Source organism: Perca fluviatilis, chromosome 1, assembly GCF_010015445.1.
Source record: "Perca fluviatilis chromosome 1, GENO_Pfluv_1.0, whole genome shotgun sequence".
Lineage (NCBI taxonomy): Eukaryota > Metazoa > Chordata > Actinopteri > Perciformes > Percidae > Perca > Perca fluviatilis.
The window spans coordinates 32,254,272-32,268,374 of record NC_053112.1 but is presented as its reverse complement, the minus strand read 5'-3'; the positions used below and the strand labels follow the sequence as shown (position 1 = coordinate 32,268,374).

General features: G+C 40.1%; 1 protein-coding gene across 2 annotated transcripts; it reads right to left on the bottom strand.

Annotated features, from left to right (window-relative positions):
* Positions 1–1,274: 1,274 nt before the first annotated feature.
* ednraa (endothelin receptor type Aa) lies at positions 1,275–13,325 on the bottom strand. 2 transcript variants are annotated; one of them, XM_039801609.1, is made up of 8 exons: positions 12,994–13,325; positions 11,448–11,960; positions 9,126–9,253; positions 7,171–7,369; positions 5,183–5,335; positions 4,790–4,923; positions 4,419–4,527; positions 1,275–3,569 (listed from the first exon to the last, which is right to left on the bottom strand). In XM_039801609.1, exons 2-8 carry the CDS (start codon positions 11,913–11,915, stop codon positions 3,432–3,434), a joined length of 1,329 nt encoding a protein of 442 aa, XP_039657543.1. In that variant the 5' UTR covers positions 11,916–11,960; positions 12,994–13,325; the 3' UTR covers positions 1,275–3,431. The 2 variants fall into 2 exon arrangements, with proteins under 2 accessions (XP_039657543.1, XP_039657534.1); XM_039801600.1 differs by having other exon boundaries at positions 11,448–11,963; positions 12,994–13,324.
* Positions 13,326–14,103: the final 778 nt, after the last annotated feature.

Here is a 14,103-nt window from a genome sequence, read left to right as displayed (position 1 = left end):
CATGTTGTTTTCTCACGATGACGTCCCTCACAACCAAAGTAATGGACACGATTCACTGTCATCATACTGTAAGTATCTAGTTGAGAATGAGTAGTAATCAAAAGCTTAAGTTAAAATCATGTTTTCTTTTATTTCCTAACAGAGAAAAAGTTCTTGCAAAGCAGCCTTCCATTGTTATTGTCTGGAACATTGATTGGTCTTGAACATATTTTCTGTATCAACAACCAAATTTGAATGAGCTCTGCATGGAGAGGCACTTTGGACCTTTGAGATCCTTTATTATTTGTTTTTGAGCTTCATTCAATTCACCCCTGGCAAGAGACAAAGTTCCCAGCAAATTCCACAGAGCTAAAACTCTGTTTCCCTCTCCCTCACTTTCTCTCAAACTCTCTGATTTCTCCCTCTCACTTCCCAGAAAAGCATGAATATGTTTCAGTATGTATCAACCTACTTGTATTCTTTTCTATTCTCTGATACATTGAACCGTGACATGCTTTGCCTGAGCAGCCAAAGTTTTCAACAGTTCTGTATTTTTTCAGGGTTACTCCAACCTGATTGTGGCATGATTTGATATGAGGAATATGGACCATAAAGTTTATGAGCTGGTTGAGCTCTATCGCCGTCCCGCTGAAACAAATAACAGGCCAACGTCCGATAAAGCCACGGTTGCTGCAATGTTCTGTTGGTCTTGGGTGTTTTTCAATTTTGTGTATGGGATTATGTGGCTCTGGTCATTGTCTCTTTTTGAGAGGTTTGAGAGCGTAATCCCGAGTTAATTAACGTTGTGAGAAGTTCTCAGACTCAGTCTTGATGCAACTACTGATTTATTTAATGGATTTAGACAAAAAAAAGCTTATTGCAATAAATAAACCGTAGTTGAAGTGTGTTTAGTTGAAAAGAAATCTTATTATTTATGACCATTATGACATTGTTTATAAGCAAAATGTATACAATCCTTCTGCCACATCGACGCTGATATATATTAAAACACGGCTGAGTAAGGGTCAAACTTTGCTTTCCTCGGTCCTCTTTTTGGCAACACAGATGAGAAGTGAGCTTTATGTATCAGATTCCCACCATCCAAGCTGTTCACATCCTCTCCGCTGACATTAGCAACCCTAAGGGCTCAGTTGCCAAGCAGGTCACAGTGTGCTTCAAATCACTGCCAGACGCCTCTTTCTCACAGACGCAGATTAAAAACAGAAGGGGCCCCCTCGACTTTGCGGAGAAACCAATATTAGTATGATGGTGAAATAAACCTCATGGTTTCCTTATATGCAGCAGAGATGGAAATTGATTTATTGGTATAAGCAGCAGCATCTATGACAACAAACATATATGAATTCCATTTTCTAAAGATTATTATGAATGGCGCCGATGGATAGTGGTAAAATAAAAACAGTACAGATATCGCCTGTTCTTCTGTACGTAAGTGTGCAAAACACTCCAACTAGAGAAGTGCAGGCAATTATACACACAGCACAATCACACACACACACACACACACACACACACACACACACACACACACACGCACACACACATGCTAACACAGTCAAACACACATGCTTACATGTATTCACATATCAAATAGTATAAGGCAGTATAGTTTTTGGTAGCTGAATATGATTTCAACACAAAAAGAATGGTTTGAATTGTATTGGCAAATGTCCTTATTGGCAAGAGTTAGATGAGAAGGTCGATACCACTCTATGTTAAATTATGCAGCTACTGCCCACAGCCGGTTAGCTTAGCTTAGCATGAAGTTTGTAAAGACAAGGAAACAGCTTGCTTGGCTCCGTCAAAAAGGTAACCAAATTCACCTGCTAGCAGCTCACTAAACACGTAACATCTCTTGTGGTTTCTGCCGGTTAGCTGCTGCAAGCAGCCGGTTAGCTGATGACTATACAGTAATTTGCACAGCCTGTTGGCTGCTGGCTGTAGCTAACCCACAAAAAACACAAATTCATCATAATTATTAAACCAACTAGATATAACTAGTTAATTAGTGAGCTTTAGAGGAGCTGACAGGTGGATTTTGCCACCCTCAAGGCAGAGCCAGGCCAGCTGTTTCAACCATTTCCAGTGTTTATGCTAAACTAATCCAACCATCTCTGGCTTTTTGTAATTGTACAGACATGTTAGGGCTATCAGTCTTCTTATCTAACTCTTGGCAAGAAAGCCAATAAGGGTATATTCCAAAATGTCAAACTATTCCTTTAATATTTGGAGTGTTTAACACCACCATGAAAAACTCATTTGCCTATGTCATTACGCAGGTAATGTTATCTGAGTAAAATACATATTATTACTGCAATATAACACTTTATAAAAGTGGACACTATACATATATATTTAGTCCATTGGTTATACAAGCATAAAAGTCACAATTATTGTTGATTATATCTGTTAAAATTCACAGTGTTTACAAAAGAGCTCATTCCTATCCATTTCTGTTGATCTGTCATAATGCATTACCTCATATATATCATTTGCTTGACATGAGATATGAAAATTGATTTTGTGCCAGTGTACTTTGGCTTATTCTGACCAGTCTTGATTCTGTTCTGAAATCTTTCATTTTTGGATTACTAACCAAACGTTTGGAAGTCTGTGGATCAGGATTACATGAAACATAATTGTTTTTTCCAATGAAGGGATGTATCTTTGTGTTCAGAGACATTTTCCCTCTTTACCTGATGAATCAGAAAAAAATGTTTTTGTTAAGCAGTAGGAAGCAAATGAACTTCAAAATGTTCTAATTATACCACAAAGTAGCTCAATGAATAATGAGTGTGAGTAAAATACACTGCAACCACGTGCATGTTTTATGGAAAATGATTTTGTTCGAATTGAAAGTTGTTCGAATCGGTAACATGCTTTCCTGTTTTCCACAGTCAGTGAGTAGCGAACTCCTGGGGACAGCACATACTCGTCTCCTATCATTCCCTCTGACAGCGAGCAGTCTGCTTTTTCCTTCCTGTAGCTTTGTGCATCCTTCCCAGTAGTGCTGCCCTTTACAGGAATAGCACGCTCTGCTACTGATTGAGAGTCATTTATAGTCATCGTTCAGCTGCATCCTGTTAAAGAGTCCTCCTCCTCATCCCGCTCTCCCCCTTCTTCTCTCACGCTACAGCGTCACTGTTGTGGGTGTGGGAATACAAAAAAAAAGTTTGTCTTAGGAAGTTTAGCCCGCTGAGAGACTCTGGCAACTTCAGAGCATTGTGCGCCACATCCATAGTTTGTTCCTTTTATCTCCAGTTCCCAATCCATCCCTGCCAGGATCATTTGTTGCTTCAGTGGTTCTAAGGATGTGCATTTATTGTCTGAAAAAGTTGTTGATGTACATATTTTGTTGGGGTGTGCATTGGTTGTATTTTAAAAGCTGCTGGGTAATTGGAAGAGCTTGAAAATAGTCCTCAGGTGAAAGATCAGTCGCTGTCTTTCCTGATGCTGCGATCAGTGTGGAGATTGTTGGGCTCTGGGCTCTTACACTGGATACTGGTGCCGTTCATGGGTCCGATGCTGCTCAGCTGGTTGTCAGAGTAACACCAGCAGCACAAACACGACTTGAGGAACATGTGAAGGGAGAGAAAACATTTTAGAGGAATAGTTCAACATATGAAATACACGTATTAGCGTTCTTGTCGGGGGCTAGATGAGAAGATTGATACCACTTTCGTATTTTTCCTTTAAATATGAAGCTGGAACCAGGAGACGGTAAGCTTAGCTCAGCATAAAGACTGATATCAAGGGAAAACAGCTAGCGTAGCTATGTCCAAAGGTAAGAAAATCCATCTGCCAGCACCTTTAAATCTTTTGTTTAATCCACACAACAGCAGAAGTGGAAATCCGACAAGTTTTTATATTTTTTTAATATTTTTTGATAGAGAGCAGTGACTTCCAGGCTAGCTGTGTCGCTCTATTTCCAATCTTTATGCTAAGCTAAGCCAACCAGCTGAGGCTGCTTCATATTTATCATACAGACATGACAGTTCTTCTCTAGATCTAGATCCTCTCATCTAACCCTCAGCAAGAAACCAAAGAAGTGCATTTCACAAAACTTTTAACTGTTCCTTTAACATAGCAATTTTTACCAAGAGGATTTTCCATACTTAGGAGCAGGTATTCTCTTGTTTGCTCGTTTGCTACCTCCCTCCCAAAAATCCTTTAACGTGCAATCTTGAGACATGGTTTATCTCCTGCACTGGTCTGTTTGACAAAAATTTGCAGTATGTGACCTCAGCCCTACAAAGTGAATACATACATCTTCGGACTGCTTTTACATGTTGCTCATGGAATGTCATCACAATCACAGCCTCTGTGTCATGGACAAAAGGCCTGAGTTCACTGTTTGCTCTATTGGCCAGACAAAATCTGACGTGTGTGTGTGTGTGTGTGTGTGTGTGTGTGTGTACCTTGAAGCAGTTTTTAAACTTCTTGCTGACAAAGTAGAGGATAATGGGGTTTATGCAGGAGTTGACTGTTGCAAGGTTGAGACCAAAGTAATCCATGACCAACAGGAAACTGAAAATAGAAGAAGCTGATTATAATAAAAAATAATGTTTAATGGTAAACATGTCTGGCAGAATCAGCCGTGTTTCTGTTTATTTTTATTTATTTTTTTGATAATAAGAAATACACACTTGTTTTCATTTTGACCAGGAATCGGAACTAGCATTAAAACAAAATCAAATCAAAACAGTGCCATGCCATGTACAATTACATACACTCTTTCCTATAGACCTGTAACTTTTGCGTCAGAGGGTTTGTTCTACCAGTAACTCACTTGAGCAGCTCACAGCGCATCGTATCATCCTGGTAGTAAACCATCTTCTTCAGGATCCTGCTGAGGTGCAGTGGGAACCAGCACAGGGCAAAGATAAGGACGAGGCAGAAGACAGCTTTGGCCACCTCACGTCTCTGCAGAGAGAAACAACAGATTTCGTTCCACCATTAGTGAGGAGATGAAATAGTTTGTGTATGGAAGGTTAGAGGTTAAAACCATGGAATAAACACTGCTGATTGAGCCAATATGGAGTAATTTTACTCTCTCAAAAAGTTGCATTAGATATCGTCACATTACAAATGTTCTTTTGCTTTTAGTGAAATAAACACCAGACTGTATGTGGGTTTATTACAGTTAACAGCTTGTTTTTATCATTTAGAAGTATTGTCCGACCTGTTTGAGGTGTTCACTGAGGGCTATCCGAAGGCTGCCATTCCTGTGGTTGAGCATCTCGCAGGTCATCAGAGTGTAGAACACAGCGGTGCAGGCCAGTGGTACACAAAAGTAGAACCCAAACATCCACCAGTCCTTTGCATCCTTATAGAACTACAGGGAAACAAGGACATGTGAACCAGTAAGTTACATTTTTGTTAGATTTCTTTTTTTCACCACAGCTTAGACATGAAAACCACCACCAGACTACCCCTGTACTCCAGTACCATTACCAACACATCCTCATACCTTAACGACATTACACAGTAGGTAGGCGTCCAAAGACTCCCAAAACAGCACATATGACTTTGCTGCAGGGTGGTGGTTTAATCATGTGACCTCAGTCCTGTGACCCTTCTATTTAACATAATTGGCGCAGTTTTGAACACATAGTAGAGGTTGTGAAAGGGAACTAGTTAAGTGTAGGCAACAAAAATACTGTCTGAGTTCTGAATCACATTATTTTTCTTTTTACTTATAACTTACAAAGTATGCACTGTTGCATGCAGCGTGCATACAAATAGGACATACTACTTCATAGCATTGCTTGAAAAGCATGCTGGCTTGCATACTGCAAAATCCAACCAGATGCACTAGAACAGTGGTTCCCAATCTTTTTTCCTTGGCGCCCCCCCTACTCATGTCTAAGAAAAACAGACTTTTGTATACGTTATACTGTATATTCTAGTGTATTATCATAATTTGTGTAACATGTGCAAATATATATATTTTTTTTACCTCAACCCCAAACCAGATAAAGACTTGCGCCCCCCCCCCCCTGTGATCTTTGCCGCCCCCCTGAGGGGTGCCCGGACCCCAGGTTGGGAACCACTGCACTGGAACATCCCAGTATTTTTGGCATACTGCATTTGACATTCCATGTACTGGGACATACTAAATCTTTTTCTGGCATACTTAATAGTATGTTAGTATGGGAACTGGATCGCAGGGCTTTAGTTATAGTTAGTAAAACGTCAGGGATTGACTTAAAGTGAGCCACGTAAAACTACTAAAATGAGGACGTAACATGATGTCACAGAGGTTATTGGTATATAAGGTTCATAAAACTTTGGTTAATTTCAAAATTACAGTTAACATTTAGTTTCACATTGGACACAAACCACAGTCTCCTGTGTTTGTTTGATCCTCCCCCCCTCTCCCCTCAAACCCACCTCCTTATGCAATATTTGGCCCTCTTATACTTTGTTACCTAACTTCCTCTTTTGCTCTAGTGATAATTACTACAGCCACGAGAGTTTGCTGCCTAACAAGAAACAAAATTGTCGGCCGTTATTAGCTGCTTGCACAATCGACCCATATGGCCGTTTTCTGGATGAGGAGAGATTACTCCAATTTTGTGCATATGGAATAGATAGACACATGTGGCTCAGCTTGAGGCCCCAGATTTCAGGTCTCAGTAATTGTACTTGGCCTGTAATCAATTATGTGCTCCAAGGATGTGAAAAGGGCCACAAACACATGGAGGCAGTAAGTAGACCAGGTTTATTTCTTAAAGTGATACTCCACTCGAAATCTTTTTAGCATCAAATACTTAAATACTGGCGTGATAGGTGAATTTGGGGGGACTACTCCTTAAGTATCTGTAGGTTGGTATATTTATATCTAAAAATACATGCCCCTATAACCAAAATAGCACATTAAAAATGAAATTAAAAACGCTCATTGACTCCAAAACAAACAACAGACGCTTTTAAAGAGAAACATTAGGCCAAACTTGTGCTTTCACTTTAAGGTGCGTTTCCTATTTCGTTACTCCACTAATGTTTTGCCTCGTTATTGCAAATTCAACTATCCCTCCTCTATGAGTACTTTGACACAATGTACTACACAGCTCATCGTGGCCTTGATACAAGCAAAACATTGGGACACAAAAGCACTAAACAGCAATTTCCTTATCCAAAAATGATAAGAAAAGGATGATAGCGTACCACCATGAAGTCATTCTTGGGGTTAAGCATGCAGGTGCGCATGGTCTTGTTCCTGTAGTCGAAGGTGACCATGTCGAACCCGATAGCCTCGGGTACTGCCAGGACGAGTGACAGCAACCAAATAGACACAATCTCCACGACTGTAAACAGAGGGATGCCCACTCCCTGAACCCTGCTCCAGGAGGCCACAGCTCTGTACCTGTGGAGGGCAGACACAGAGATACAGTAAGGTCCAGGCATAACAGATGGATGAGACATATTACATTGATTAGATTCAAGTAATAAGATTAGGGGACAGTGAGTTACTAAAGCAGGAATGATTATGATGTAGCACTCCTGGAATACAAATGTAACACAATTACCATGTTATTACTATTTTGTTAATTGAAACAGGGCTGCAGTTCAGCTGCTTTCAGTCAGTGCTCCATCGTTAAATAGAAATCGGTGAATTCATCATTTTCTTTGTCTCTCCTGACTGACAAAGCAAACAACATTTTCTTTATGTATGGCAGCACACCAAGCACAACAAACTGCTCAGTCAGCAAAGAATATCCAAATGTTACGAATGAATGAGGGGAGACGATCAATTGTTTATTTTAAATATCCAATATTTATACTTTTGTGAAGCCTCCAAACAGACTGGTCCATGTTGGCAGAGAGGTCTGTCTGTTGGCTTGTGTTTCCCATGCACTGAATACTTGTTTGCTTGTTTGTTTCATTAATGGAAACCACTTGTCGAAATGTTTTAGTAAAATCCTGCATCAAGATTTTATGGCAAAAACAATATATTTTTCATGACACATTTGAATTTCTCTGTTGAACAACATGGCGGCATTTATATTTCACTAAGTGGTAATGTATCCACCTTTTTTCTCTTCCTCCAACATTGAAAAGATACAAAAGAGACTTTCATAATACACACGGAAAAAAATGCTACACGTTTCCTGGAAACAAATGGTGAGCATCTGCTCTTGAACACAACTGTACAGCACTGCGGTCTTTTTCTCATAATAGAGGTCATTAAATATGTCTGCCTGGTCGAACCTTAAGCCTATTCAGAGCAGGCAGGCAAGCCTCTTATCTCTAAAGTTGTGTCTAAAGTGAGATCACACTGAACTTCAGAACTTAACGATAATCATTTATTCATTAGGGATTTTCTATTAAGGTACTGTTAAAAAAAAAAAAAAGTTGTCAGTATACTTGCTATCAAGATAATGTTTTAAATATTTACGTTATCTATACAGTGCAAATACTGGAGCCTATCATACACTTAATGTTGCATATAAAATGAGTTATTCCATTAAAGAAGTAAAGAGCATCTTATAAAACAGCTCATCACACACGTTTTGAACACAGAGGCAACAAATTGAAAGAAAAATTCCTTCCCAGTGAGAATGCTCAGTCAGTATTGACCTTTCCCGAAAATGATCATCATCTCAGTGAACCAAATCTCCATGTCATTAAACTGGAATCAAATCCCCAAAAATCTTTGCAACTCTATTATAATGACACAATTATATTAGAAGCAAACATTAATGACAAATCTAAATCAATGCGCTATTGCCCCCAAACATTTGATTGCTTCCTTAATAAAAAAATAAAAATCTGGAAAACAAATCTTCATGCTTCAGTATGTGCACAAACATGGTGCTGGCTTTACAAGGCTGTGTAACTTTAGAGACATACTTCATATGTCTCTAAGGAATGATAAATACACAAACAAATACAACCTTCTTTATGAGACTGAGAAACAGTTATAATGTCCAATAAGTTTTGGAGAATTAATTTATTCCACTTTAACAATTCATATGCACAAAACCTATTATAATAAGTGTATTTTGGTCACTTTTGTAGCACTCACACAGAGCAGGAATTTTGCATTAACTTTTCAGCTGGCCCACCAAAACGGCGCTCAAAGCTGTTGATGTGACCGTGTGGCATGTGAAAGCACTGACCTGTCCACACTGAGGGCACACAGGTTAAGGACGGTGATACCCACAGAGGCTTTCTGCAGGAAGGGCACCAGCTTACACAGAAACAGGGCAAAATCAGTTTCCTCAAGAGGCCAGCGTCCTGCCAGGAGCTGGTGGAAAAAGGACACACAATAACTGTCACACAAACACTTCTCTAATAGGAATTAATCATATGGAACATTTATTGTTCAACATTCACACTAGTACTGCAACCAACGATTATTTTCGTTGTTGATTAATCTGTCGATTATTTTCTTGATTAATCGATTAGTTGGTTGAAAATGGTTGATCAGTGTTTTCCAAAGCCCAAGATGACGTCCTCAAATGTCTTGTTTTGTCCTCAACTCAAAGATATTCGGTTTACTGTCATAGAGGAGTGAAGAAACTAAAAAATATTCACATTTTAGAAGCTGGAATCAGAATTTTGACTTTTTTTTTTCTTTCTTAAAAAATGTCTCAAACCGATTAATTGATCAAAATAATTGGTGATTAATTTAATGGTTGACAACTAATCAATGAATCGATTCATCTTTGCAGCTCTAATTCACACTTATATAATTTGTCAATAAATCACTGATTGGCTTAGCTTTTGTGTCATTACCAAGTAAATTATTTCAATAATATAATCTGGATATAATCTATGTCTTTACAAGTCTTTTGACAGCTGACTTTTATTAATCTCACTTTTGTTACTGGATTCATGCGGACCGTCGTTAATATCTATTTAAGGCAATTTTACTGCAGTTGGAGGCACATCAGAGAACTCTCAACGTCATCTTAACGTCAGAGTGAGTTTAATCTGACACGGACCATATGGAGTTCATCTGCTGATAAAACTTTGCACAATTTTTGCAATACATTCACGTCTCCTGCAAACATACGGCCTCTCCAAGCAAACTCTACAGACCACATTTTCACAATAATTCCCTGCGTTGTCACCAGTATCTCAGAGCCACTTTGACAACCTCTTATAATATTACTCCCTTTGACCAGGCCATGTGAGTTGAAACCTTTGTTTTTCATCAAAGTAGTACTTTTCCTTCAGCATGATACAACCTGCGTTAAACCGTTTCCCAAAGCTGAGCCAAAGGAAGAACTTCATGGTGCTTCCTGGCCATCTATTGTTTACGTGTGTCGTCTAAGTTTCCCAGGAGCACAGCGAGGAAACTGTTTTCAGTGTGTAAGTAGCTGATTATTTTTGGAAACACTGTCACAGCCTTGAGGAAGTGAACAAGTTGAAGGTTTAAAAATTGTAGACGTGGCTCTTTCATTGTTTGTGAATAAACCGTTCCCCCCCCCCCAAGAAGAGTTTCCTTTTTTTTTCTTGCACGTGTTGCTCGGACTACAGAGTTTCTGTGCCCTACAAGTCCCAAGTTAATTCTAACCAGGTGGCTTTTTTATTTTTTTTGTCTTGTAAAATGGCTTCCCATAATGCATTGGAAAGATCAGGTTGACTGATGACTCCATTTTGCCATTATTCTTGATTATTATACAAAGCATGACACTATTTGTTGGTTTAAATCAGCCCAAGACAGGAGCCCCAGGCATAATTTATCATCATTAGGCGCTTCATAAAGGCACAATCCGTAGTCCAAAAGAAAAACAAGTGATGTAAATCAAAACACGAAATTGAAACCGCTCTCAGACTGATTGACAGGTCTTTTGAATACATGAATCATTAGAAAACTACTAACTGTAATGTTTGTAATGTTTTCTGATGCTGTAAAATGTTTGTTTACATTAGTAATGCTCATAAATACAGGAAAAAAAACTAGCTGACTTTTAATTATAACCAGCTGAGAAACACAGACATTTATTAACAATACAGCATTTGAACCTTACTTTCATTTGGATAAAACATTATAGATGGGGCTTTAATGAAGAATTGAGTTCAAAACTTCACAAATGATTTTTCACTTGAGTAACATTGGGTCCTTTTTTTGTTTTGTTTTTAAAATAAAACCTCTGGATAATGGTCAGTGACCGGGTCAATACAAGGCTACCGGCATGTGTGCCTCCAGCCTGATTCCCGTGTTTATTTAAGCCAGCCATATCCCTGCTCCTCTCATCACCAATCGGCCCACACGAGGGAGATAATGGCATACGACTGATTACACTTTCCTATCTTTTGCTTACACCCCTTCCCACTCCTTTTCCCGTAATATTCCACTTTATCTCGGCGTATCACCTCCATTGTTGCTGCATTTCATCATATTGACACAGAGACCTGTCACTCAGCAGCTTGGCTTTCAAAATAAGGTCAAGACTTTGATTAAACATGCACCAACAGAGTGAAAACCGTACCTTGTATACATTGATGGGTATATCAATGATTATGTAGATAAGGTCCCCCAGTGCCAGACTGGCAATGAGGGCGTTTGGCCCGTTCCTCATGCACTTGTGCTGGTATATAATCCTCAGCAGGGTGGCGTTGCCGACCAGGCCGACGACAAACACTATGATGGAAATGATGGTGTTGATGTACTTAAAATAGCTATTAATAGAGGTAAATACAGAGCACATCGGAGGTGGTACCGGCCTCTTCATGACAGTTTCATTTCCAGATCCCACAGCTTGTGCATCAGCCCCTGGGACCCCCGGGTGGAAGCTGGGTCCTGTGCTGGGAATGACGGTGCTGTAGAACCCCGGAGACTGGAAGGTGGAGTGGACCTCCTCTGCTTCAGCTCTGTTTATCTGGCACATTCCTCTGGCTGCCATACAGGCCATTAGCACCAACATATGCACAGCTGGGGTGCCCATTATGGAACACATTCGGCGCTTTGATTTCACTGATTGAAAGACTGTCCCAATATATCACTGCTGAGAAAAGAAAACAAATAACAAGAGGAAAAATGTGGTTATTTTTCAGACAACACTCTACCCAACACTGGTTGTTTTTGCATTTTGCCTCCACTTAAAATGGAACCAACGTGGAATAATAGACAGTTACAACAGCATTACTGTCCTTTCAAAAGCTGTGAGGAAGTTTACAACTTCTTCAAGACTTCAAAAAGGTTTTGCCAAGGAGGCACAGATGGGAGATGCCAGGACTAGTTAGAGCCAGACAGTTCAGGATGAGGCATCAGCAGAGCGCATTGGGCATCTTGTTTGCTCTCAGTTGTCCCTGAAAGAGGGAGCTGTCGGTTATGGCTTTGTGTCAATAATGTTGCAACCACACAGTGAATCTTCTGATGCTGTTTTCACAATGAGCCCCTTGCGTGAGTTTGAGACTGAATGATTTCCTCAGTTTTGCATTCTCCCTCTGTTTGTAATTTAGAAGGTTTAAACATGTGGTTACAAAACAAAGAGCTCTTTTTTTTTCTTTTTTTTTTTACATGAAAGAAGTGCTGCAGCGTTGATTTCCGGTCAACATTTTTCAATGCAAGCAAAAAAAGGTTCAAATACAAATCAGGTGAAGATCCAAATCTGCAAAATACGTACTCTTACTTATACTTTGGATATGTCTGTGAATCTTTTGGGTCTTTACTTAGTTTGCTGTTATGGATATATAGATACCATCACCTTTACTGCCCTCACACGGAAAAATCAACAAACCTTCTGGACAAAATCAATTCATTCCACAGAACTCCTGGTAAAGAGCAGATAAAGTTTCAAACTGTCAGATCGATAGTGAAGCCCTTTTCATCATGTCACACAGCACAGGCAACTCTTATAGCCCAGAGTTCTTCCTGTTCAAAGTCCCAGCTGTCACCAAGTACACAAAGAACTATTTAGCAGCCAGCCCTTCAAGTAGCATCACAGTTTTGCATCAACATGACACTGCTGGGATCTGTGACAGCACGCAAACTGATCTATCCATAAATTATTAATAAATTTGGTTTTCACCTACCGCTTCTAAAATGTCTGCCTGGCCCCCTTGGAAACCGTCAGGCAAACTTTCGGCTGAAGCCCCCAGACGTCTGTATCACATCACATGAGTAATTAACGCACTATCAAAGCCGCACCGTATCCCACTTGGTTTGAGCAATGCACCCGTCTGCTCTGAGGTGCCTTCGCATTATGGCTCAGAGTTTCCTGTGGAGAGTTTGCAGAATGTCTGAGTGTGTGTGTGTGTGAGTGTGTGTGTGAGGTTGTGTGTGTCTCTGCAAGTGTGTCTGTGTGTCAGAGCACCAGTGAAACACTTTGACTGGGTGGGATAGTAAATCTCCACCTCCCTTTGGTAACAGACTGGGCCCCCTTTGGAAACATCAGCCCCCCCCCCACCGCTTTTTCCCCTCTCTCTCAGAGGCACCGCCTGCTGACAGTCATCTCCAAGGCAAAGCACCCACACAGGGGCAAGGGCATCTGGGAGCCCAACGCCCCTCCAATCTGCCCCTTTCCTTAAATCCCTCCTACCTTCTCTTTCAATCCCTCTCTGACTTAGATTATGTCTTGTATACGTTACATGCAACTGTTTCCTCACACGAGAGGCAGCAGAGATTAGATGGGAGGGAGGAAGGCACAGGGAAGTCAGTGTCCATATTGTGACGTTATGTTTCCCTCATTTGAGAGGGGGGAAACTAAGATGGGAAGTGGGAGCGAACCATCAGCCTGCCTTTACTTTTACAGACTAACCGCTGTGTGGGTGGCCCGACCAAATCACACTTTTATACTCCTGCTACACCTAAACTTCAGATGCAGTGTTGCAATAAAGCTTTATATTAGCTGTAAAATGTGGATAATCACTGTGTGGTATGGGGGAAAAGTCTTAATGAGCATTCCCTACAATAACCAAACATCTGACAAAAAAAACAAAAAAATCCAATAAATTGGTTTTCCTTGCATGCAAAGAACAAAACAAACAACACAAACAGACAGTAGTACTGTGCGAGATGACTACATGCCTGAAAGAGAGGAGAAAGAAGACCGTTTAATGTCAAGAGAGAAGAGTGCTCTTACATCAGTGTCCATTATGGATTCCAATATGGACCATTTATCATGATGTGCGCTGAGAGCAGGA